Here is a 26,626-nt window from a genome sequence, read left to right as displayed (position 1 = left end):
TATAGTATGTCAGACATTATGAAAGTTAAATTGAGGTCACATACTACCAAACTATGAGGGGGTAAGACCAGATATAAATACCAGTATTGATAAGAGCACCAAGCACATGTGTTCATGGTGCATTTTCACATGATGACAAGCTACCCAAACATTGCCTTACATCTATTCACTGACACAACAACATATTTATACAGATCATGATACACAAGAGTGACATCCTGTAGTGAAAAATGCATAAATTACAATCAGTGCTGGCATTTTAAAACAGTTGATGTTGAGGACTTGTGTAACATGGTACTGTACAGTCAGAATTTACCAGTAGGTAAGAAACACTAAATGAGTGAGTTAACACAACAAGAATAAATGTTCACAAAGAATGTACTCATTGGTTCTTTTATAGATAAACGAAACTTTGTAGTAACAAGAGTGAAATGGATGCTTCTTGCTTTCTGTATAACCATTCCTGTTCACTAGTAGACACCTTCTAGCAGACTTGCAAGAGAAGGCGTAGCTTAGTGTAGCTATGCTGATTCATCGGCTTTTACATTCCATGAAGTTTTCTTCTCTTCAACATCTGGAATGACGGACACTCGCATCAGATAGGATCTGTGAATGGAGGTTTATGCACATCATGTGAAACTTACATACACACATTGTCCTGTTAATACTGAAAGATGAAACTTAAATTGGATTGACTAATGTCTTTAGGTAAAGCAAAACTATGTGAATACAAAACTTAAAAATACCATATGCTCGTAATGGACATTTAAAATAAAAGTTGCTGTCCTTGAGCAAAATGTTGTAAAATGTTATAAAATCATACATTGTAAAATTCACTTGTATGTATTCCATTGTAAGACAAGGACAAAAGTAAAATGGTCCCTCAAACTCGGACAGCCTCTCTGTAGCTGTGTTACCAATGAGATCACAAAGAGTGTGCACCACATACAACACGTGACATGCATATTCTTAAACATGCCGGTAGCAGGCAACAATTATACTACAATAATGAAAACAAACACTTTGTTTTTCAAATTTGCTTGTTGTAAATTATTTGTAAACATAAATGTACATATTTTAACTCTGACACATCCTGTGCAAAGACCAAATTAAAAATTTTGCCACCAATAAAGATCTTTCATACCCACACAGGCCAAAAGTCATAATACTTTTGTTTGTGATTGGGAACTGTTATCCTTGAAAGTAATATTTGTGAACAAAGTAAAGCAGGGAATTAATATTTTGTGATAATGTGATACAAGGAACTGTATTTAGTGGTATAATTATTAGAAATAGTGAAGAAGTATTTAATTTTTGTGAATATGCTTTGTTAGTAAGTTGTAAATAAAGAATTAAAGAGATAACAGATACTGGTAAATGTCAAGATATGTTTGTGTAAGAGATATAATATTTGCTCTGAAAGGACATCTGTGTGATTTATTGTAACATTTTAAGGATTTATGTAAAAGTTATGGTACCAAAGTTAAACATGTTTGTTATTTGAAGAAATGTAATAATGAAAGAAAGCTCTTTAAAAATGTAAAATGAATATTTAATTGTTAATAAAAACCAACTGCTGCAGATCTTTAATCAAATTGTTATTATGCATACCTCTTTTGTAATGTCAGCTTCTCATACATGATATTGTAGTAATTAATTTGGTTATTAAGTTACTTTGCAAAGCTCATCTATGTGGAATCAAATTAACTGAGTATGAAATGAATAGGTACCTGACAGAAATTAACAAGAAGTTTCAACAATATCAAAAGTAATAGGATTTTGAGATTAATAATTTGATTTGATTCTGAGATTGTTTGTGTCTTCAATGTAATTTCCATCCACTTAATTGAATTTAATATTTATAACACTGAACTGTGGATGGACAGTGGATATTATGTGTTGTATTTTTAAACATTTTCTGCAAATTTATACAATATCTACTAATGTCTTTTTTTTTAAGGCATGAGAAAATGAGTGTTGATTGTTGTCAGTAGAACTAGAAATGGCTCATTCAAAAGACTAGTGGATGCTGGTGGTCAATCTGAGAAATTAACTGAAGCAAAATAACTGAACAAAGTATTTAAGTAAATAAAACCTGGATAGTGTAAGTGGCAAATTAATGTACTGGGCTACACACATATTGAAGAATAGTGTGTGTGAAAGAATGAAAATAAACTTTTGAAAGATTGACACCACACTAAACACCAATGTAAGACTGCTCTCAAATTTCTTGTAAAAATTAGATTAAATTGGTAAAAAAATTTCAGAGGGTCAAAAATTTCTTCAAAGCAAGCTGTACATCTATGTATTATATTGGAATTGATGATTTTACATTTTGTGACATCTATTTTGCATGACTATGATCAGCTTTTCCTGATTTAATTTGTAAAAATGTAATGTATGAAATGATTACTTATTAGTTTCCTAAACTGGTGTGCAGTTGAAAATTTGTACTGCTGGATGTTAACATGAATCTCTTTTCCAAAGAATTTATACATCAGTAATTCTTATATCTGATAAAAGTTTAAATCAAGCATTGGAAAGTCCAGGATGGAATAACAACAATATGGAAAGGACATATAAACATTCAGCTTTTGGAATAAGCCCTTCATCAGAAGTAGAAAACACATACTCATTCACACAAGCACAACTCACACACACACACACACACACACACACACACACACACACAGGGCCACTGTCATCTCTGGGAACTATGATTTCACTGTGACAGTGTCTGTGGTGAGCAGAAATCTAGCTGAGGTACGTAGTGGAGGTTCTTGAAGCTTGCAAGCATGAATGGGGACAAGATAGGGCTATTTGGTGCGGCATTGGGTGGCTGTGCTGTTGTGCTGCAGGAGCCGTTGAAAAGGGGTCAGAATAGGTGCGAGGAGAAAAGTAGAGTAGGGAAAAGGACTATGTAGGTTTGTTGGCAGGACAGAATGCATGTTTAGTACTGGAGTAGGAGCAGGGAAGCTGTTGAAGGACAGGGACTAGAGAAGGTAAAGGCCAGGGAAGTGTGGGGGCAAATGATATATTGCAGGGAGAGTTCCCTCCTACACAGTTCAGAAAAGCTGGTGTTGTTGGGAGGAATCCAGATGGTACAGGTTGTGAAGCAGTCATTAAAGTGAACCATGTCATGTCAGCCAGCGTACTTGGAAATTGGGTGATCCAGCTCTGTCTTGGTCACAGTTTGGTGGTGGCCATTCATCCAGACAGCTAGCATGTAGTTGTCATGTCCATGTAGAATGCAGAACAGTTGTTACAGCTAAGGTGTAGATCATATGGATGTGGTCATAGGTGATCCTGCCTGTGCTGAGGTAGAAAAGGACTGTGACAGAAATGGATGAGGTTGTAGTGCGAGGATGTATGGAACAGGTGTTGCATCTATGTCTATTGCAGGGATATGGGATATTACAGGGATAGGATGATGTTATGTGAGTGCATTCTGTTGTACTATGAATTTGTGAGAAATACAGCGTAAGGATGTAGTAGATACGGTGACCACCAAGGAGGCCTTGTTTACTCTTTTTATGAGGATATCATTGCACATTCTTGTATTGTATGAGTGAAGATCTGAGTTGGTTTTGTAATTATCAATGTGCATTTTTACATTAACAACACTTTTTTTATATAGAGGCATGGTAAGGGTAGAATATTTAGTTGCTGAAATAACTGTTTGGAAGGTGTTAGCCTTTTACTGCTTGAAATTATTCTAACTGCTCGTTTTTGTAGGGTGAAGATGGTTTTTCATGTTTGCCTTATTATGACCCCAGAGGGTTAGGCCATAGGTGATAGCAGAATGGATGTAAGCAAAGTAAACAGTTCTGCTACGCTCTCTACTACACACAGTACTAATTATGCGTAATGCAAAACAAGCAGAGCTTAACTTGTTAGTGAGGTAGAGGATGTGAGCTTTCCAGTCTAAATTTTCATCAATTTGCACACCTAAGAATTTTGTGGCAGCTACCCTTTCAATTTGTTTATTTTGAATATTGAGGTTCACATCATGGTGAGACTTTGTTTTCCTGTAATATATACATATAATTAGTTTTTGAAATATTTAAGGTTAGCCTGTTCTGTTCAAACCAGTTTTGTGTGTATTCCGAAACCCTGGTTGCAGATGTTGTCAATACCCTATTTATGTCTGTTACAACAATATTTGTGTCATCAGCAAACAAAGTTATGTGTGTATCACTGATTGGGATCTTGATATCATTAATACATGTAAGAAATAAGAGAGGTCCTAGAACACTGCCCTGGGGTACTCCGATTGGCACAGTTTGCATGTCCGATCTGTACACAATGCTTTGGTTTTTATTATTTGCTGAGGTAATTTCTACTACCTGTTTTCTATTGTGGAGATATGACTGAAACCATTTTAATGCAACTCCTCGTATACCTATAGCTTCTAGTTTGTCTAGCAAGATATGATGATTAACAGTACTGAATGCCTTCCTGTACTGTTATTTCTGTCCAGTCCTATTACAATGCTTTCGATGAATTGGGTAATTGCTGTCTCTGTACTCATGCCTTTGCGAAAATCATGTTGGTTTACAGACAAGAGAGAGAATCTTTCGAGGTAATTTGTAATTATATTTTTCATGACAGTCTCTACTTTTTTTTTTTTTTTTTGAAAATACAGATAACAAAGCTATTGGTCTATAGTTTCCTACTTCATACATATTACCCTTTTTATACAATGGTTTTATTTTTGAAATTTTTAATCTTTGTTGGAACGCCCCTTCTGTTAATGATATGCTTATGATATGTGAGAGTGGTTCTGCTATGACACTAGCACATTTAATTATGACTGTACCTGGTTCCTCATCAATTCCAGAGGACATTTTATTCTTCATTGTTTTTATTGTCTTAAGAACTTCTAATTTATTTGTGGGACATAGCAATATTGAATTACCACTTTGCTCTCTTTGAACTGTGGTACTACTATTACTAACAAAATTTTTACTCAGATTAACTGGAGTGTTTATGAAATAGTCATTTATGTAATTTACTAGAGTACCATTTCTGAGTAACACACCTCACTCATCTTTTAATACAATGTCATCTTGCTTTTTAACACTTTTGTTTGTTTCCTTTTTTAGTATATTCCATATTGCTTTCGACTTGTTTGCTGTCACTGTGATTACTTTATCATTGTGCATTATCTTGGCTGTTTTAATTACTTTGTTATAAATTTTCTTATATGTCTTAACATATTCTGCTAAGTGATCATCTTGGTTGTCTTTTCTCAGTTGATTGAGAAGTTTTATCTTTTGACTGGTCTCTCTGATAGCAGGTGTTAACCACTGGCTGCTGTTTCTTGGCATGACATTAATTCTTGTCAGTTTTTTTGGAAAACACATCTCAAATATGGACATGAAATAAAATTCATTGAATGATTCATCAGTTGATGATTTTGAGTACAGATCTTCCCAGGTTTCTTTCGCTAACAATTGGATAAAAATATTAACCTTTTCTGTGTAGAAGTGCATTTTTTATTCCCACTTGTACTTAACCACCTCAGGTACAGAAGAATTTATGCATGTTAGTAGTGTGTTGTGGTCTGAAAGACCTTAGTTTATGTTTTGTGCCTCAGTAACAACATTTTCAATATTTGTAAAGATGTTATCTAATAGGGATAAAGATGACTGTTATTCTGGTGGGGTCTGTGAAGAATGGTTTTATATGAAAGCTGTTTAGGATACCCAAAAGCTGTCTTTTTTCTTCATTTTCAATTAACAGGTTGATGTTAAAATCCCTACCTAGTAATAAGTTCACTTCATTGTTATACAAAATATTTAGCACTGCTTCCATATTTTTAAGAAATACGTTTTTGTCACCTAGTGGTGACCTGTATATTGATATGACAATTAGATTTTTACGCTTCTCTTCAGATTTTTGCTCTATGGCACAAGATTCAAAATGTTTCTTGAGATTTAGATGGTATGTTTCGGATCTAACTTTATGCTGCAGCCCAGCCCTAGTATATATACGTACTCCACCATATTTACAAACACTGCAGCAATAATGAGATGCTAATTCAAAATTGCTTATATTTATAAGACTTAATTCACTGACCCTGCACCAATGTTCTGATAGACAAATACAAGAGATATCTACAAAGTTGTTTATGGCGACTTCTAATTGTAACACTTTATTCCTCAGACACTGAATGTTTTTACTCATTATCTTGAAAGTTTTGCAAGTATTTGTTATTTTGTCAATGCCTCTTGAAGTGCTGCTTTGTTACTGATTTTTGATACTTACCTGCAATTTTTCAGGCTTATTTGTCACTATCTCTTCCTTTTCTTCGTTTGGTGCCATAAAAAATCATCACTAAGTGAAGCAGCTGTACCCAGCCTTTGGCTCCTCCTCAAGCAGTGCTGATCAGCTGCTACTGTTGTTGGAAGTTCTTTGGCTGCTGCTGTTGGTGCTGTCGGCAACATGCTTTCTCGTACAGTGACTGTGTTTGCTTTTCTTACTGATACTGTTTCTGGGGGAGGTGGGGTTGCTGCTGTAACTGATGTTGGTTTGTCCTCAGATACTGATGGTTCTTCTGCTGTTGATTTAGATTTAGTTGTTATTGCTGTTTCCTCTGTTGTTGTCATTGTTTTTGTTGATGTTGTCATTGGTGGTGGCGGTGGTGATACTGCTGCTTCTTTTTCTTCTGCAGGTGACATTACGCCTAAAAATTATTGGTGTGTTTATTGAGTATGGTTTCTGCTTCTTGGTGATGATCAAGTGGTAACATTATTTTTGGGGCTTGCAAAATTTGTGCTTCATTCACTATCGTCCTTTTGGCTTGAACCATTTCATAATTTGAGGCTGTTTTACGATTTGATGGTTTGTTCATGGCCTACTGGGTTAAACCACGTCGTAATTTGCAATTGATTGGGTGCCTTACTGTTTGCTGCTTGCCAAAAATGGTTTGTAATGTGCCTTAGATTGCTACTTTTCCTGGTTTCTTTACTGTCAGGCGAGATACTAGTAAATATTTTATCAGCAAGAACCTCTTTTCCTGATGCATTTAAATGAAGGCCATGAGCTATATAGAACCTTCACTCTAAAATGTTTGTGTCTATAACATCAACATTCTGGAAATGAGTACATATTTCCGTGAAACTCTAGTTAGCGACACTAATTTTGCGGTTTATGCTTGACCAACTCGGTAAGTCATGACGCTATGGGACATTCACAAAGAGAATATTTGTGTAAGTTAAATTATTTAGACAATTTTGCAGTTCTGTGCTAGCCTTGTATGATTCATTTCTATAAACTTCATTAAATTTTGTTAGGTTTGTTAGTTCTCATAATGGGGCTCCAGGCTTCACAAATCCACATGTCCGGAAGTTGTATTTTTCTGTTAATACTGCAGAAATTCCCCGGGTGTGACTATCCTCTAATACACAGATCTACTCATGTTTTCCAATTTTTGCACTCAGCCTATCAATTAGCAACGGTCTGTTTACTTTATGTGGTTTATTTCCAAACTTTTTGGCTCAGACTGGCGTGTTCAGAGAATCTTCAGCATTGTGCACAATAAGGTTTTTAAGCACTTGTGATTGACTGTTTTTAAGCACTAAGGTTTCACTGTTTTTACACACAGAAGTTTCAGTTTTATTTTGAGATTGCACTTCCTGGTAACAGTTTTATTCCATTTTCCACCTGTTTCCTGATGACAGATCTTCTTTGTTCATCAGCATCTCACATATTCACAATTGAAGTTTCTTCATGTCCATTTTTAAAGCACCGATTATTAATTGTAAACTGAAAATATGTCAATTAAGCCTTGAAATTTCATCCTTACAATTTACACACATTTTCTTTTTTCCACCGAAATTTACTTTTTTCCACGAAGAAGTACGATTTACTTTTACTCGCCACCATCTTGCTGAGTTGATGTCATTTATGTAAGAGGGTAGGTTATGTGTAATAAGTTGAAGGTCTTGGTCTGTGACGGCAGAGAGGAGAGCAGGGAGTGGTGGGGATAATGAGAAAGGTAGCCTCAGGAGAGAGGTTCCGGGATGGACCTAAGGATTTCAGGAGGGACTAGAAATCATGCTGACTTGCTGGAATGGAGTCAGTGTGACATGGTTTATAGACATATGTGTCTGACAGCTGATGGAGGCCCTCTGCTGTGTAATTCCTCTGCTTAGTAACCACACTGTCAGAGCCTTTGTTGGCAGGTAGAATTGTTAAGGTCAAAATTAGGTTTTAGGTAGTGTATTGTGGTTATTTCTGTGAGTGTGAGGTTGGTTTCCATGTTGAAGAATTTGGAGAATGGTGGCGAGGCAAGGTTCGATGTTAAAAAATTCTGGGAAGTTAACAGAGGATGATTTGGGGGCAGTGGGAGTGGATCGTGGTTAGATGGAGTAGTAAATTGAGTCAGACAGAGTCAAATATTGGTTTTTGGATCAAGTCTGGTTGGTACGGTTAGTGATGAAAAAGTATTTCCACTGTAAAGACTGGGAGAAAGAGAGAGCTCAGGATGGTTGAATTTTGGAGTGGTGCAAAAGTAAGAAGTTTGGAAAGGACTGATACTTCTGTGAGACAGAGGCTTTTGGTGGATAGGTTCGTGACTGTGTTGTTAGTCAGTTTAGGCTCTGGATTCTCTAGGGTGGCAGGAGTGAGTTTCTGAGGGTGTAGCAAATGCAGTATGTCAGAAAGCCAGAATCTGGCAGCTATGAGGAGTTGTGAGGGGAGGTTTAAGGGAGGTCCTGCCAGTGGTGGTGGGTAGTGGTGGCCAAGGCAGGAAAGTTTCACGGATATAATTTTCAAAAGAGTAGTATTCAATGTCTGTAATTTTGTTTAGCAAAATATCAAAGAGTGGAATAATCCCATAGTTAAATAACACAATTACTCTTTATTACAAACCAAGTGTAACATAGTAACAGTGATGAAGAAACCAAACATACATGCTTTATAATCTCTCAAGCTGACCATATGTAAGTTCCCCCTGACATGTTCATATATTAAAAAGAAGGTTATCAATAGCATTGCCACTTTTTGATGTAAGAAATAAGGGATATTTACATAAAAAATATTGGATTTTTCACAAAAATTAGCAATAGTTTATAAATGCTTGGAAATCATACATTTCATAGCAATTTTAATTACATTGTAATTAGTGTAATTAATGGAAATAGGTAATTATTGAAATTCATAAAAGAAACTAATAACTTACACCCTCTTATATGTGCATGAAGTACAATGACTTAGGTACGACAAAACATGCAGAAAAAACATTAAAGAAATACCGTGTTTTATCCATCTGTACTTGATTGACTGATCTGGCCGTATAACATTCACCAAAACAGTCTTGCTGTGCTGGTACTACGAGTGGCTGAAAGCAAGGGGAAACTACAGCCATAATTTTTCCCGAGGGATTGCAACTTTACTGTATGGTTAAATGATGATGGCGTCCTCTTGGGTAAAATATTCCAGAGGTAAAATAGTCCCCCCTTTGGGTTTCTGGGTGGGGACTACTCAGGAGGGCATCATTATCAGGAGAAAGGAAACTGGCATTCTACAGTTTGGAACATGGAATGTCGGATCCCTTAATCGGGCAGGTAGGCTAGAAAATTTAAAAAGAGAAAAGGATAGGTTGAAGTTAGATATAGTGGGAATTAATGAAGTTCGATGGCAGGAGGAACAAGACTTCTGGTCAGGTGAATTGTTGTTGTTGTGGTCTTCAGTCCTGAGACTGGTTTGATGCAGCTCTCCATGCTACTCTATCCTGTGCAAGCTTCTTCATCTCCCAGTACCTACAGCAACCTACATCCTTCTGAATCTGCTTAGTGTATTCATCTCTTGGTCGCCCCCTATGATTTTTACCCTCCACGCTGCCCTCCAATACTAAATTGGTGATTCCATGATGCCTCAGAACATGTCCTACCAACCGATCCCTTCTTCTGGTCAAGTTGTGCCACAAACTTCTCTTCTCCCCAATTCTATTCAATACTTCCTCATTAGTTATGTGATCTACCCACCTAATCTTCAGCATTCTTCTGTAGCACCACATTTTGAAAGCTTCTATTCTCTTCTTGTCCAAACTATTTACCGTCCATGTTTCACTTCCATACATGGCTACACTCCATACAAATACTTTCAGAAATGACTTCCTGACACTTAAATCTATACTCGATGTTAACAAATTTCTCTTCTTCAGAAACGCTTTCTTTGCCATTGCCAGTCTACATTTTATATCCTCTCTACTTCGACCATCATCAGTTATTTTGCTCCCCAAATAGCAAAACTCCTTTACTACTTTAAGTGTCTCATTTCCTAATCTAATACCCTCAGCATCACCCGACTTAATTCGACTACATTCCATTATCCTCGTTTTGCTTTTGTTGATGTTCATCTTATATCCTCCTTTCAAGACAATGTCCATTCCGTTCAACTGCTCTTCCAAGTCCTTTGCTGTCTCTGACAGAATTACAATGTCATCCGCGAACCTCAAAGTTTTTATTTCTTCTCCATGGATTTTAATACCTACTCTGAATTTTTCTTTTGTTTCCTTTACTGCTTGCTCAATATACAGATTGAATAACATCAGGGAGAGGCTACAACCCTGTCTTACTCCCTTCCCAACCGCTGCTTTCCTTTCATGCCCCTCGACTCTTATAACTGCCATCTGGTTTCTGTACAAATTGTAAATAGCCTTTCGCTCCCTGTATTTTACCCCTGCCACCTGTAGAATTTGAAAGAGCGTATTCCAGTCAACATTGTCAAAAGCTTTCTCTAAGTCTACAAATGCTAGAAACGTAGGTTTGCCTTTCCTTAATTTTTCTTCTAAGATAAGCCGTAAGGTCAGTATTGCCTCACGTGTTCCAGTATTTCTACGGAATCCAAACTGATCTTCCCTGAGGTCGGCTTCTACTAGTTTTTCCATTCGTCTGTAAAGAATTCGTGTTAGTATTTTGCAGCTGTGGCTTATTAAACTGATTGTTCGGTAATTTTCACATCTGTCAACACCTGCTTTCTTTGGGATTGGAATTGTTATATTCTTCTTGAAGTCTGAGGGTGTTTCACCTGTTTCATACATCTTGCTCACTAGATGGTAGAGTTTAGTCAGGACTGGCTCTCCCAAGGCCGTCAGTAGTTCCAATGGAATGTTGTCTACTCCGGGGGCCTTGTTTCGACTCAGGTCTTTCAGTGCTCTGTCAAACTCTTCACGCAGTATCGTATCTCCCATTTCATCTTCAACTACATCCTCTTCCATTTCCATGATATTGTCCTCAAGTACATCGCCCTTGTATAGACCCTCTATATACTCCTTCCACCTTTCTGCTTTCCCTTCTTTGCTTAGAACTGGGTTTCCATCTGAGCTCTTGATGTTCATACAAGTGGTTCTCTTTTCTCCAAAGATCTCTTTAATTTTCCTGTAGGCAGTATCTATCTTACCCCATGAGATAGGCCTCTACATCCTTACATTTGTCCTCTAGCCATCCCTGCTTAGTCATTTTGCACTTCCTGTCGATCTCATTTTTGAGACGTTTGTATTCCTTTTTGCCTGCTTCATTTACTGCATTTTTATATTTTCTCCTTTCATCAATTAAATTCAATATTTCTTCTGTTACCCAAGGATTTCTACTAGCGCTCGTCTTTTTACCTACTTGATCCTCTGCTGCCTTCACTACTTCATCCCTCAAAGCTACCCATTCCTCTTCTACTGTATTTCTTTCCCCCATTCCTGTCAATTGTTCCCTTATGCTCTCCCTGAAACTCTGTACAACCTATGGTTCTTTCAGTTTATCCAGGTCCCATCTCCTTAAATTCCCACCTTTTCCCCAGGTGAATACAGGGTTATAAATACAAAATCAAATAGGGGTAATGCAGGAGTAGGTTTAATAATGAATAAAAAAAATAGGATTGCAGGTGAGCTACTATGAACAGCATAGTGAATGCATTATTGTAGCCAAGATAAACATGAAGCCCATGCCTACCACAGTAGTACAAGGCTATATGCCAACTAGCTCTGCAGATGATGAAGAGATTGATGAAACATATGGTGAGATAAAAGAAGTTATTCAAATAGTGAAGTGAGATGAAAATTTAATAGTCATGGGTGACTGGAATTTGATAGTAGGAAAGGAAGAGGAGGAAAAGTAGTAGGTGAACATGGAATGGGGGTAAGGAATGAAAGAGGAAGCCACCTGGTAGAATTTTGCAAAGAGCATAACTTGGTTCAAGAATCATGAAAGAAAGTTGTATACATGGAAGAGGCCTGGAGATACTGGAAGGTTTCACATAGATTATATAATGGTAAGAGAGAGATTTAGGAACCAGGTTTGAAATTGTAAAACATTTCCAGGAGCAGATGTGGACTCTGACCACAACCTATTGGTTATGAACTGTAGATTAAAACTGAAGAAACTGCAAAAAGGTGGGAATTTAAAGAGATGGAACCTGGATAAACTGACAGAACCAGAGGTTGTATAGAGTTTCAGGGACAGCATTAGGGAACAACTGACAAGAATGGGGGAATGAAATACAGTAGAAGAAGAATGGGTAGCTTTTAGGGATAAAATAGTGAAGGCAGCAGAGGATCAAATGGGTAAAAAAACGAGGGCTAGTAGAAACCCTTGCGTAACAGAAGAAATATTGAATTTAATTGATGAAAGGAGAAAATATAAAAATGCAGTAAATGAAGCAGGCAAAAAGGAATAAAAACATCTAAAAAATGAGATCGACAGGAAGTGAAAAATGGCTAAGCAGGGATGGTTAGAGGATAAATTTAAGGATGTAGAGACATATATCACTAGGGTAAGATAGATACTGCCTACAGGAAAATTAAAGAGCCCTTTGGAGAAAGGAGAGCCATTTGTATGAATATACTTCACCAATGGCTGCCTTGAGCAGCCGCTGGTGAAGTATCAGTGCAGCCGCAGTGCAGTAGTAAGTCGCATATTTAGCTTTCATATTTGTTTTGTAGTTTGATTATTAATTTCTTTCCGAATGTTTGTGCACTTGCATATTTAATTACATAAAATCCTTGTGTATTCTCGTATTTCAGAGGAGTAATAGTGCTTATTGATAGCCATAAAGTATAAATTCGCGGAGTCATTAGATATTTGCAGTAGGATAGATAGGGTGTGTGCGTGCTGTGTGCGGGCGCAGGAGGAACTGGCCGCAGTTTGTGAGCAGCTGAGCGTGCTGTTGGCCACGGTCAGCTGCCTTCAGGCTGCTGCCTCGATGTGCAGCGATGGCGGAGGGTCTGGCACGTCACTTGAGACACCCCAGGTGTTGCTTGCTGCGTCCGCTGACTCAGCCACTGAGGCACCTTCTAGTGTACCAGGCACGTTGGGGCCGCCCTCACCTCAGGGTGAGTGGCGGACTGCAACGCGTTCGCGTTGCTCGAGGGGGAGGGCCAATGTGGAGGCTGGCCGGCTGGCCTCGCCCGTTCATCCTGTCAGTGGGCAGGTGGCCGCTCCTTCAGCAGGGCCCGAGCAGGCACACAGGGGCAAAGGCTTGCTGGTTATTGGGAGCTCCAACATTAGACAGGTGATGGAACCCCTGAGGGAAATAGTGTACAGGGCTGGAAATAAATACAATGTGCACTTGGTTTGTCTGCCGGGGGTCCTCATCCAGGATGTGGAGGCGGCCTTGCCTGCGGCTATCGAGTGCACGGGATGCAGTCGTCTGCAAGTAGTTGCTCATGTCGGCACCAATGATGCCTGTCACTTGGGTTCTGAGGCGATCCTCAGTTCATACAGGTGGCTCGCAGATTTGGTGAAGACCACTGGCCTCGCACACAGGGTGCAAGCAGAGCACTCTATTTGCAGCATCGTTCCCAGAGTGGATCAGGTCCTTTGGTTTGGAGCTGAGTGGAGGGTCTCAACCAGAGGCTGTGTCAACTCTGTGACAGTCTTGGCTGCAGATTTCTAGACTTATGCTATTGGGTGGGGAAGTGCACTACACAGAGGAAGCGGCTACTCGGGTAGCAGAGTACTTGTGGCGTGCACGTGGGGATTTTTTAGGCTAGGCAGTAGTGCGAGGTGTCCTGATGAACACTCACCAGTTGACGTGCAGGCAGGGAAATCAGGATGCTCTCAGTATAAAGACACTTCAGCTATCAAGATATTAGCAGTAAATTTTCAGTGTGTTCAGAATAAATTTCCTGAATTTACTGCCCTCCAGGAAGCATGTGGCACGCAAATTATTCTCGGGACTAAGACCTGGCTGAACCCTGAGATAGGAAGATCTGAAATATTTAGTGAGGGTTGGAACGTGTATCGGAAAGACAGATTAGACACTGTAGGAGGTGGTGTCTTCACTGCAGTTGACAAAAATATTGTCTACTGAGGTCGAAGTAGAGTGTGATGGTGAAGTTATCTGGACATGTTTAACAGGGCTAGGGGAAATAAAGTTAATTGTGGGGTGTTATTACCAGCGACCAGGTTCCACCGTGACAATTCTAGAATCTTTCAAAGGGAGTCTACATTCTGTATCGCAGAAGTACCCGGATCATGCTATATTAGTCGGAGGCGACTTCAGCCTACCTAGTATAGACTGGGATGTCTATTGATTCATTACAGTTGGTACAGACAAGCCGTCATGTGAATTACTTTTGAACACATTACCCGAAAACTGTCTTGAGCAGCTAAATCGAAAGCCAACGCGTAATGGAAATATTTTAGATCTGGTAGCCACGAACAGACCAGACCTCTCGATGATGTCAGTGTTGAGACAGGGATTAGTGATCATGATGTTGTCATTACGACTATGTTTACAAAAATAAAAAAGTCAGTCAAGAAGGCTAGGAGAGTATTCTTACTAGAAAGAGCAGATAATTTGTTAGCATCCCACTTAGTAAATGAATCAACTTCATTTACTTACAGTACGATGGACGTGGAAGAATTATGGGCAAATTTTAAACACATTGTAAATCGTGCATTGGACAAGTATGTGCCAAAAAAGGGGGTTACGGATGGAAAATACCCACCATGGTTTAACTGCGCAATTCAGAGAATGCTCAGGAAGCAAAGGCAATTGCACTCGCGGTACAAGAAAGATTGGAGGAATGAGGACAGGCAAAAGATAGTAGAGATTTGTGATGCTGTAAAAAGAGTGCGAAGCATTGAACCACTACCACCGTCATACCTTAGCAAAAGATCTTGCTGAAAACCCAAGGAAATTCTGGTCTTACGTAAAATCGGTAAACGCGTCGAAGGCTTATATCCAGTCACTCACTGATCAGTCTGGCCTGGCAACAGAAGACAGCAAAACGAAAGCTGAAATATTAAATTTAGCATTTGAGAAATCTTTCATATACAAAAATACCGCCGTTTGAGTCTCGTACAGATTCCCGTATGGAGGACATAGTGATAGACATCCCTGGGGTTGTGAAGCAGCTGAATGGGTTGAAAATAAATAAATCGCCAGGTCCTGATGGGAGTCCAATTCAGATTTACAGAGAGTTCTCTACTGCATTGGCTCCTTACTTAGCTTGCATTTATCGGGAATGTCTTGCCCAATGTAAAGTCCCGAGCAACTGGAAAAAAGCGCGGGTCATGCCTGTATATAAGAAGGGTAGAAGGACGGATCCTAAAAAATTACAGACCAATATCATTAACATTGGTTTGTTGCAGGATTCTTGAACATATTCCCAGTTTGAATATAATGAATTTCCTTGAGACAGAGAAGTTGCTGTCAAGGCATCAGCACGGCTTTAGAAAGCATCGGTCCTGCGAAATGCAACTTGCACTTTTTTCACATGATATATTGCGAACCATGGATGAAGGGTATCAGACGGGTGCCATATACCTTGACTTCCAGAAAGCATTTGACTCGGTGCCCCACTGCAGACTCCTAACTAAGGTACGAGCATATGGGATTGGTTCCCAAGTATGTGAATGGCTCGAAGACTTCTTAAGTAATGGAACCCAGTATGTTGTCCTCGATGGTGAGTTTTCATCGGAGGTGAGGGTATCATCTGGAGTGCCCCAGGGAAGTGTGGTAGGTCCGCTGTTGTTTTCTATCTACATAAATGATCTTTTGGATAGGGTGGATAACATTGTGCAGCTGTTTGCTGATGATGCTGTGGTGTATGGGAAGGTGTCGTCGTTGAGTGACTGTAGGAGGATACAACATGACTTGGACAGGATTTGTGATTGGTGTAAAGAATGGCAGCTAACTCTAAATACAGATAAATGTAAATTAATGCAGATGAATAGGAAAAAGAATCCTGTAATGTTTGAATACTCCATTAGTAGTGTAGTGCGTGACAGTCACATCGATTAAATATTTGGGCGTAACATTGCAGAGTGATATGAAGTGGGACAAGCATGTAATGGCAGTTGTCGGGAAGGCAGATAGTCGTATTCAGTTCATTGGTAGAATTTTGGGAAGATGTAGTTCATCTCTAAAGGAGACCACTTATAAAACACTAATATGACCTAGTCTTGAGTACTGCTTGAGTGTTTGGGATCCCTATCAGGTCGGATTGAGGGAGGACATAGAAGCAATTCAAAGGCTGGCTGCTAGATTTGTTACTGGTAGGTTTGATCATCATGCGAGTGTTACGGAAATGCTTCAGGAACTTGGGTGGGAGTCTCTAGAGGAGAGGAGGCATTCTTTTCGTGAATCACTACTGAGAAAATTTAGAGAACCAGCATATGAGACTGACTGCAGTACTATTTTACTGCCACCAACTTACATTTTGCGGAAAGACCACAAAGATAAGATAAGAGAGATTAGGGCTCATACAGAGGCATATAGGCAGTAATTTTTCCCTTGTTCTGTTAGGGAGTGGAACAGGGAGAGAAGATGCTAGTTGTGGTATGTGGTCCCCTCCGCCACGCTCCGTATGGTGGATTGTGGAGTATGTATGTAGATGTTGATGTAGAATATCAAGAGCTCGGATGGAAGCCCAGTTCTAACCAAAGAAGGGATAGCAGAAAGGTGGAAGGAGTGTATAGAGGGTCTATACAAGGGTGATGTACTTGAGGACAATATTATGGAAATGGAAGAGGATATAGATGAAGATAAAGTGGGAGACATGATACCGCATGAAGAGTTTGACAGAGCACTGTAAGACCTAAGTTGAAATGATACCCTGGGAGTAGACAACATTCTATTAGATCTATTGATAGCCTTGGAAGAGCCAGCCCTGACAAAACTCTACCATCTGGTGAGCAAGATGTATGAGTCAGGCAAAATACCCTCAGACTTCAAGAAGAATATAATAATACCAGTCCCAAAGTAAGCAGGTGTTGACAGGTGTGAAAATTACCGAACTATCTGTAACACGAATTCTTTACAGACGAATGGAAAAACTACTAGACGCTGACCTCGGGAAAAATCAGTTAGGATTCCATAGAAATGTTGGAACACATGAGGCAATACTGACCCTACGACTTATCTTAGAAGATAGATTAAGGAAACGCAAACCTACATTTCTAGCATTTGTAGACTTAGAGAAAGCTTTTGACAATGTTGACTGGAATACTCTCTTTCAAATTCTGAAGGTGTCAGGGATAAAATACAGGGAGCGACAGGCTATTTACAATTTGTAGAGAAACCACATGGCAGTTATAAGAGTGAAGGGGCATGAAAGGGAAGCAGTGGTTGGGAGGGGAGTGAGACTGGGTTGTAGCCTCTCCCAGATGTTATTCAATCTGTATACTGAGCAAGCAGTAAAGAAAACAAAAGAAAAATTTTGAATAGGAATTAAAATCCATGGAGAAGAAATAGAAACTTTGAGGCTTGCCGATGAAATTGTAATTCTGTCAGAGACAGCAAAGGACCTGGAAGAGCAGTTAAATGGAATGGACAGTGTCTTGAAAAGAAGATATAAGGTGGACATCAACAAAAGCAAAATGAGGATAATGGAATGTAGTCAAATTAAATCGGTTGATGCTGAGGTAATTAGATTAGGAAATGACAAACTTTAAGTAGTAAATGAGTTTTGCTATTTGGGGAGCAAAATAACTGATGATGGTCGAAGTAGAGAGGATATAAAATGTTGACTGGGAATGGCAAGGAAAGCATTTCTGAAGAAGAGAAATTTGTTAACACCGAGTATAGATTTAAGTGTCGGGAAGTTGTTTCTGCAAGTATTTGTATGGAGTGTAGTCATGTATTGAAGTGAAACATGTACAATAAATAGTTTAGACAAGAAGAGAACAGAAGCTTTCGAAATGTGGTGTTACAGAAGAATGCTGAAGATTAGATGGGTAGATCACGTAACTAATGAGGAGGTACTGAATAGAATTGGTGAGAAGAAAAATTTGTGGCACAACGTGACAAATTTAGCATTGGAGGACAGCGTGGAGGGTAAAAATCATAGAGGGAGACCAAGAGATGAATACACTAAGCAGATTCAGAATGATGTAGGTTGCAGTAGGTACTAGGAGATGAAGAAGCTTGCACACAATAGAGTAGCATGGAGAGCTGCACCAAACCAGTCTCTGGACTGAAGACCACAGCAGCATTCACAGAATATATATGTGTGCAATTGCCTGGGTCCATAACCTGATGTTTGTAATTTTGTTTAGCCAAAATTTCAGAATGAAATAAGCTTGGGATTATGTAACACAACTGCCCATTATTAGAAACCAAGTGTGACTTAGTAACATTGACAAAGAACAAATAAGAGATGCGTATTGACAAAAATAGCACTCAATATAACAAGCTTATTTTCAACAATAGTATTTTTGCAAGTTGTGATCAATTTTATCATTCCCTGTGTGTGCTGAGTGTTTTATGTGTTCTATATTTTGTCACATTGGATTATCCTGTTAGCTGTTTTCATTGTCTATCAGCATAATCTGTGGGGGGGGGGGGGGGGGGGGGGTCAGAGGGGGTGGGGGGGTTTATATGAGATACAGCAGTTACATGCACACACCATTTGTATACATAGTTGCCAAATTCTTATTCATCCAGAATTCCATTTAACTTCGACACTCAGAGCCTAGTTCAGCAACTACTGAAGACAGTAGCATACAGAAACATTTTATTAAAAGAAATATTCATAATACCTGTAAACTACATGCACATCAAACATCAAACTTCAGCCATGACAAAAGTTGTATGTTTCAAGACTGGCGTAGCATATTTGCAATCCCTCATTTTTCTCTTTCAAGGGAAGTTTTACTTTGTCCAAAAACTTGGTGTTTTTAAAATTAATTTTTATTCAAATTCTCATGTTCTATAATGTTACAGTCTTAATATGTAATTCATTTCAAAATCCAGTGTTGCCCCAATTTTTCTGTTTCCAAAAATATGTACAATTACTGAAATAACATTTTAGTTCATTAATTATTCCAATAATAAAATTTTCACATTCTAGAGAATTCTTGGAGAACTTTGCAAATCCCCATGCACTAGTATATATTATTTTGCCATTTTCTAGCTATACAGCTTTTGGTTGGACGTATGCAGATTTACATCACTGCCTATTTTGTCTTTCACTTTTGCTATCCTTTATATTTAAAATGTACTAATCTTGTGTTTTACCATTTTGTAGCTTTTCTAATATTTTTCTCTACAAATAGGCACTGTGTGCAAAGGCTCAATAAGGTGATATCTATTCATCAACAAGTGCACAATCTATATTCAGTTTCTAGTTTTCAGTTGTTTTCTGTCTCATTGTACAAACTTGTATGTACGTATGTCTGTCAGTCAGACACTATGGGTAATGTTCCATGTCAGTCAATGTCCAGGAGTAAATATGTAATGTTCTCTTCAAAACAACACGTTTAGTTATAATGCGACTTGTTAATATTTGCTAACATTAGCATAATTAGCTTACTGATTTGTGAGACTAAATGAAAAGAGTTCCTGGCATTTTCTAAAAGACTTGAGGCATTGATGAAAATCAGGGTAACAAAATATCTAGAAAAACATAAACTAATAAATAACAGTCAACAGGGTCTTAGAGCACGATACTGTACAGAAGTAGCCATCTCAGACTACACAACAAAAATTGTAAGAAGTTTGGAGTTAAAATAAACGTGTTGTTGGAATTAATTCAGGTTTTTCCTAAGCTTTAGGAATAAAGCTTTTAAATGCACTTCCATCCCAAATTAAAGAGCTGCAAGACAAAAGTTAATTTAAGCATGAAGTAAAAAGCTACCTCATGGATAAGTGTTTCTGCAGTATCAGTGAATATCTGTCACAGACAATAAATTGAAACCTTTGCTTGCTTTCAATAATCTAAATGAATTTAAATTTATTTTCAAATAGTGAAACACACAAAAATTCTGTTAAGTGCCCCCAACATGCATAAGGCATAAAAAGAAATTCAGATTGTTTAAGTATTTTGAAAGAAGTCTGCCAAGTCAAACAGCAACTGGTTAGTCTATTCAATTTGTTTGTCACATCCAGGCAATACCAGCAATTGTATCAGTGTACAAACAAACTCAAAGTAGGTGGATATTCATTCCTCATGACACTTCATCATTAATGTTGAACAAAAAGTACATGAGAAGCATATGAGTGGGAATATATTTGTATGATATACTACGAAGAGAAGGTTTGTGCATTTGAACCCATATCTCTTGCTTTTATTTTATCAGTTTTAAAGTTTAAGAAATTAACTTGTGTTTAGGCTATATGATTAGGTTTTCTGGACACCAGATGAAGTATGATTTGCATAGTGACATTCATTTGTACTGTATGAATTGACAGTATATGGTATTTTAATATGTGACTTACATCAGATGCCATTACATCAGTTAAATTTTCCTTTTATAATTGGTACACCATTTTCAAGCTCTAAGAGAAATACTGTCTTTTGTATCACTCTTTATGCTCATATTCTAACAGAACTGGTAGCGAGTAATTTTTCAAAAAGTTCCTAATTTATATTATTTGTGTGAAGTACATTTTCAGCATCTTACTTCAGCAAGACAGTAAGTTGTTTAACTGAACTTGAATGTAGGAGAAGTGTGGTTCAAATCTTCATTCAGACATCCATTTTAAGAGTTTCTGCAGTTTCCTAAAATCATATGGGGTGAAATTAGCTCAGTCTGGATGGTATATCCTTCACTTGCTTGAATCATTTCACAGCCCTCTGAAAAACACAGAAATTAAATGTACATGCTACATAATAATAAAAAGACTTTAATATTATACAAGCCTTCTGTAGTACTTGATGTTTCAGAGTTGAAATTAGGCTTCATGTTTTTTCTTTGGGTAGAAGAAATTCACATAGTTTCATTAGAAACTTTATGTAGTGTGATGAAATGAGATCAAGTGCACACATGATAACCTTGATGTACTTAGAAAGTGCCTTAGTTAACCTTAGTTAATGACCATCTTATAATAATTATGATAATTTTTATTTTGTTACAGGCCAGCTAAGGACCACATTGAGATAACTATTTATTTCTCTTTTCCTTCATGTTCCACTGAAATTCTTTGATTTTATCAGAATAAGTTCTTTTTCTCTCATCCGATCATTTGAAATCAGTTGTTTTTCTGTTTGTTGTATCTTCCTGAAAACCTTTAAATTTCTAGACTCCTAGTCTGAGTTTCTCTCTGTTGAGTAAGGTCTCTTGTTCAGTCTGCACTTCTTCGAAGTCCTTTTCTGTCCTGCCTCCATATCCATTTTCTTTGCCTGTTTCCCTGGTCTGGAAGAATGTGTAGAACTTCTTTGTTAATGTGTCTTCCTACATTCTCTCTAGTTGTCTTTAGAGGGTAATACATCTTTTCTTGCTCTCGTCTGCTATTTATGATTTAATTTTGATAAATTTTATAACTTTTTTGAAACTATGATATAGGTAGGGTGTGCATAAACACTTTCTTTTCCATTTCCTCTGTATAATTTCAAGTTTCAATAAAGAGCAGCACCCCAAAATGGAATAGTGGCAGCCTACTTTACACAGAAGTCCCAATACAGCAGAAAGAAAATGAGTGTGTAATTGCTGTTAGATATAATAAGTAGCATGAAAATTTATTGTTAATAAATGTGTTATACTTTTAGTTACGTTTTATGTTTGCTGTTGGTTGGTAGTGATCAAATATTTCATATTTGTAATTTTCAAGGAACATTTAGAAAGTTAATGCCCAAGAGTTAAAGTAAGTAAATGCAGTCAAAAACAGTAAGAAGATGTGTTTGTCTTAATGTAGCATGAACTGCCAAAATTAAGTTGTTATATTATTTTTAATTCTCATGAAGCTGCTATATACTGTATTAGCAATCATGTTTCCTGTTCATTGACCTTTAACCCCTGCCACACATTACTATTCATAAGTGATCTGGTATAAGTTGTCTGTCATGTATTATCAAAAGCTTTGGAACTCAAGTAAGTGTTTATTGTCTTTAATCTTGTGCTACTAAAATATTTAAAACAGTTATAAAAATCTTTCAGTGAATATTTTCTTAAATAAATGCATCACACATATATTGTGATTGTTTAGCAATAGGTAAATGTGATACATGTGATTCCATAATGTCTGCATTTTCCTTACATTACATGAAATTTGCAATTTGTTATTTGCCTTTATACTGGAAGACATTTCTCAGGTTCATTACAAACTTGTATTCAGAAGATCAAGGATTAATATTTATGCAAACAGATTCAGATATGATGTTTTCAATTACGTTGAAGGTCCTTCTGTCAGAGATGAAAGAACACATCTGGGACTGGCATGCATCTGCTGGGCTTTCTCGTAAAACTGTGAGAATATATTGTAGCTAATATTCCTAATAGCATTTCATTAAAGGAGTACTCTGCCCTATTTTCATGCTGATATTGACTTGATTCTTACTTCTTCACAGGTTGGAGTGTTGATGATGTGGATGGACAAAGAGCAGGTAGACATCAGACATTATTTATCTGCAGGATGTGTGGGAGAAATTATGTTTACAAGAAGAACTTACTTAGGCACATCCGTGTAGAGTGTGGTAAAGAAGCTACATTTTCATGTGAATATTGTGATTTTGTTACGAAATACAACTTTTGCCTACAAAATCATATTCGTCGACTACATATGCTACAGATATCATAAGTAGTCATATGCCTGAAGTGAAAGTATTTTCACTTGCTTTTTATGTTTAATGTTACTACAATATCTTTATTCAGCATCACATGTTGAATGTCTATCATCAGTCAGCTGACACAACATATAGGGTCAACTATTTAACAGAAGCATCTGAAACTGACCTGTCACTGTGTATAAATCTTGAAATTTCATAGTGTACAGTATTGCCTCTTTCTGATGTGTGTGTGTGTGTGTGTGTGTGTGTGTGTGTGTGTGTGTGTGTGTGTTTGTGTGTAAATTTATGAAACATTGTGACTCAATAAAACAGCAACTGTTATGTTGTTCTCTAAGATCATGTATGAGTTCTTGTTCTTTGCATCTTAAATCATTGAGCTTGAATGTTTTTTTCCCTATGAAGGTGACATTAATAACATTATATATTTGAATATGTATTTGATTTTATATCCACTTGCCTTTGAGTTCTTTTTTTCACCTTGAAATTAATTTTGTCACTGAAGTGTCTAAGAGTTGATCAGAATCTTGAATCTATTGGATGGTAATACATATATGTATTCAAATGAATGGAATTGTTATAGCTTGAAATATGAGACAACAACTAAAGTTGATGTAATGTATGGTAATTAAAAACAGTATCAGTTACTTCTGTAATATGTAACTTCAACACTTGCCAAAATCTTTAATAGTTTGTCTGGCATGTCATTGTAGAATAGTTACAATAAACCACATAAAGCAATGGATCCAAAAATGGTGAAAGAGAGACTGAAAGTAGTTACCAAAATACTTGTAGACTTAAGACTTTGTCAAAGTCACCAGTCTCAAATCAAAAGAAACAAATTCTATCCAAATAATTGCATGATACACTGTGCAGTTAAATAATGGAAAATCCAGGATGGAAATGACAATGTTAAGAAAAGGATTGTTACTGCTCACCATATAGTAGAGATGCGGAATCGCAGATAGGTTCAACAAAAAGATTGTCAGGAAATAAGCTTTCTGCCAACAAGGCCTTCATCAGAAATAGAGGACACACACACACACACACACACACACACACACACACACACACACACACACACACACACGTGACCACAATCTCTGCCTGCCGAGGCCAGACTGTGAGCAGCAGCACATGATGGGAGAGGCAGCTGGGTGGTGGGGTAAGGATGTGGCTAGGGTGGGGAAGAGGAGGGATAGCAGGTAAGGTGTGGGGGATGGTAAAGTGCTGCTTGTGGGAGCATACAGGTATGAGGTGATTAGATAGTAGGGGAGCTATGGGCAGTTTGGTGGGGAGGGGGGGGGGGGAGTAGTGGAAAAGGTGAAAAGTAAAAAGACTGTTATTGCACTGGTGGAATACAGGCTGTGTAGTGCAGGAATGTTAACAGGGAAGGGACTGATTGGTAAGGACAATGACTAATGAAGTTGGGGCAAGGAGGGAGTGTTACAGGAATGTAGTATATATTGCAGAAAGGCTTACCATCTGCACAATTCAGAAAAGCTAGAATTGGTGGGAGGAATCTAGATGACATAGGCTGTGAAGTAGTCATTGAAATGAAGAATGTTGTGTTGGACAGCATGCTCAGACCTGGGTGGTCCATCTGTTCCTTGGCCATAGTTTGTCAGTGGCCATTCATGTGGACAGACGGCTTGTTGATTGTCATGCCCACGTAGAATGCAGCTTAGCTTGTATATCATATGGCTGGTTTCACAGGTAGCTCTGCTTTTTATGGGATACGTGATGCTTTTGTGTGGACTGGAGTAGCTGGTGCTGTGAGGATGTATAGGACAGGGATAAGAGCCATAAGGCAAGAGACTGGGAGGAGGGGTTGTGTAATGATGGATGAGGATATTGTGTAGTTTCAGCGGGCAGTGGAGTAACACAGTGAGAGGGGTGGGAAGGATAGTGGATTGGACATTTCTCATTTCAGGGCACAACAAGAAGTAGTCGAAAACCTGGCGGAGAATGTGGTTCAGTTGCTCCAGTCCTGGGTGGTACTGAGTCATAAATAGAATGCTCCTCTGTGGCCAGACAGTCAGACTTTGGAAGGTGGCTTGTGTGACTGCAGAGATAAAGCATGGGAGATCTGTTTTTTTACAAGGTTGGGAAGGTAATTACAGTCTGTGAATGCTTCAGAGAGACCCTTGTTATATTTCAAGAGGGACTACTTATTGCTTCATATGTGACGGCCATGGATGGCTGGTCTGTTCCTGCAATATGTAGTACATTCCACAAACTGTCCTGGCCTCAACCTTCACTAGTCATTGTCCTTACACATCACCCCTTGCTGATCCCATTCCAGCACTACACAGCCCTCTATTCCACCAAAGCACCCACAGTCTCTTTACTTCTCTCCTTATCCACTACTCCCCACAATCCTCCATCTAACTTCCCAATTGCACCCAGCCGCCCTATCCTCTCTCCACCTTACCCCTGTATGCTCCCGCAAGCAGCACTTTACCGTTCCCCATCCCTACCCTGCTATCCTTCCCACTCCTCCTCCCCACCTTAACCTCCTCCTTATCCCCACCACCCAGCTGCTTTTCCTGTCATGCGCTACTGCTCAGAGTCTGGCATCAAAGGCAGAGACTGTGATCGTGTGTGTGTGTGTTTGTTTGTGTGTGTGTGTGTGTGTGTGTGTGTGTGTGTGTGTGTGTGTGTTGTGTTTTCAATTTTCAATTTCTCATGAAGAAGCTTACTTTCTTACAGTCTTTTTGTTATACATATCTGTGGCTCAGCAATTTCACTATATGGTGAATAGCAAGTATCCTTTTCATAATATCGACACTGTCTAATTGCTATTGTGTTTCCTCATTGATAATTGCTATTGTGTTTCCTCCTTGCACCATGCCCCTCATACACATGTCATAGTATACAAAACATTACTTCTACGTTCTGTGTGTATGAAATGGAATGGCTGTTAGTTGTATAATGTCTTAAGTTAGTGATTTACAGTAAATGAAATTGTTACTAGTTCATTAATAGTTTCACAAATTTTTCACTGTTTCTGAATTATCATAGAAGATGGTAGCTGGTCTCTCCATAAAGCTTCAATTCTACAATTTGTTCCACATCCTGTATGTTTTTGCATCAAATGTTAACAGTACTTCGAATGACTGCGTATGTATTAACTCTAGTGTTAGCCTCAATCCACTTCTCCTTTCAGAGTAATTGGTTTTTGGATGAAATCAGTGGCTAAAACAATAATCTGAGCTAACTTCACAGCATTGGATGCTAAAATAGTGCTTAACAGGGTATATGAATGAGTACAGTCTACAATGAAGTCACTAAGACTGATTAAACATTTTCAAATTATGCTAGTGCATGTTATGTAGAGACAGTTATTTGTTAAATGGTAAATGATTTTGTCTGCAACAAATTCTTCTTAGGAAAAAGAAGATATGGAACATAATAATGAAATTAATGACGTATTTGTACTGTACTGCTTTCTCTCTGTGGATTATATGCAGGATGTAGCACCACCTTATAATGTTACATAAAAATATTTGTGCACACTGTAAGAATAGTGATTTCATATTGATTTCCAAACTTAAGTGCTCTACCTGCCATTCAGCATTAAACATTGGTGATTAATTCATTATCTGTTAATAACAGAAAATTTATCAATTCAAATTTAATTTGATATTGTGAATATCTTATTGTGTATCATAAAAT

General features: G+C 38.0%; 1 protein-coding gene across 3 annotated transcripts in view; it reads left to right on the top strand.

Annotated features, from left to right (window-relative positions):
- The window catches only part of LOC126176993 (zinc finger protein 846-like), a 57,835-nt gene that overhangs the window by 7,866 nt on the left and 23,343 nt on the right, over positions 1-26,626 (top strand). Inside the window, exon 3 of one of the 3 annotated variants that reach the window (XM_049924206.1) lies at positions 22,733-24,018. The exons of 1 other annotated variant lie outside the window; for it this stretch is intronic. In XM_049924206.1, the coding sequence (XP_049780163.1) occupies positions 22,733-22,745 (13 nt within the window). In that variant the 3' untranslated portion in view covers positions 22,746-24,018. Of the gene's footprint in view, positions 1-22,023; positions 24,019-26,626 lie in introns of those variants that run through there. One more of the 3 variants, XM_049924204.1, reaches the window with a different exon arrangement.

This window comes from Schistocerca cancellata, chromosome 3 (assembly GCF_023864275.1).
Source record: "Schistocerca cancellata isolate TAMUIC-IGC-003103 chromosome 3, iqSchCanc2.1, whole genome shotgun sequence".
Lineage (NCBI taxonomy): Eukaryota > Metazoa > Arthropoda > Insecta > Orthoptera > Acrididae > Schistocerca > Schistocerca cancellata.
Note: the sequence above shows the minus strand (reverse complement) of the source record. Positions and strands in the feature narration are given on the sequence as shown.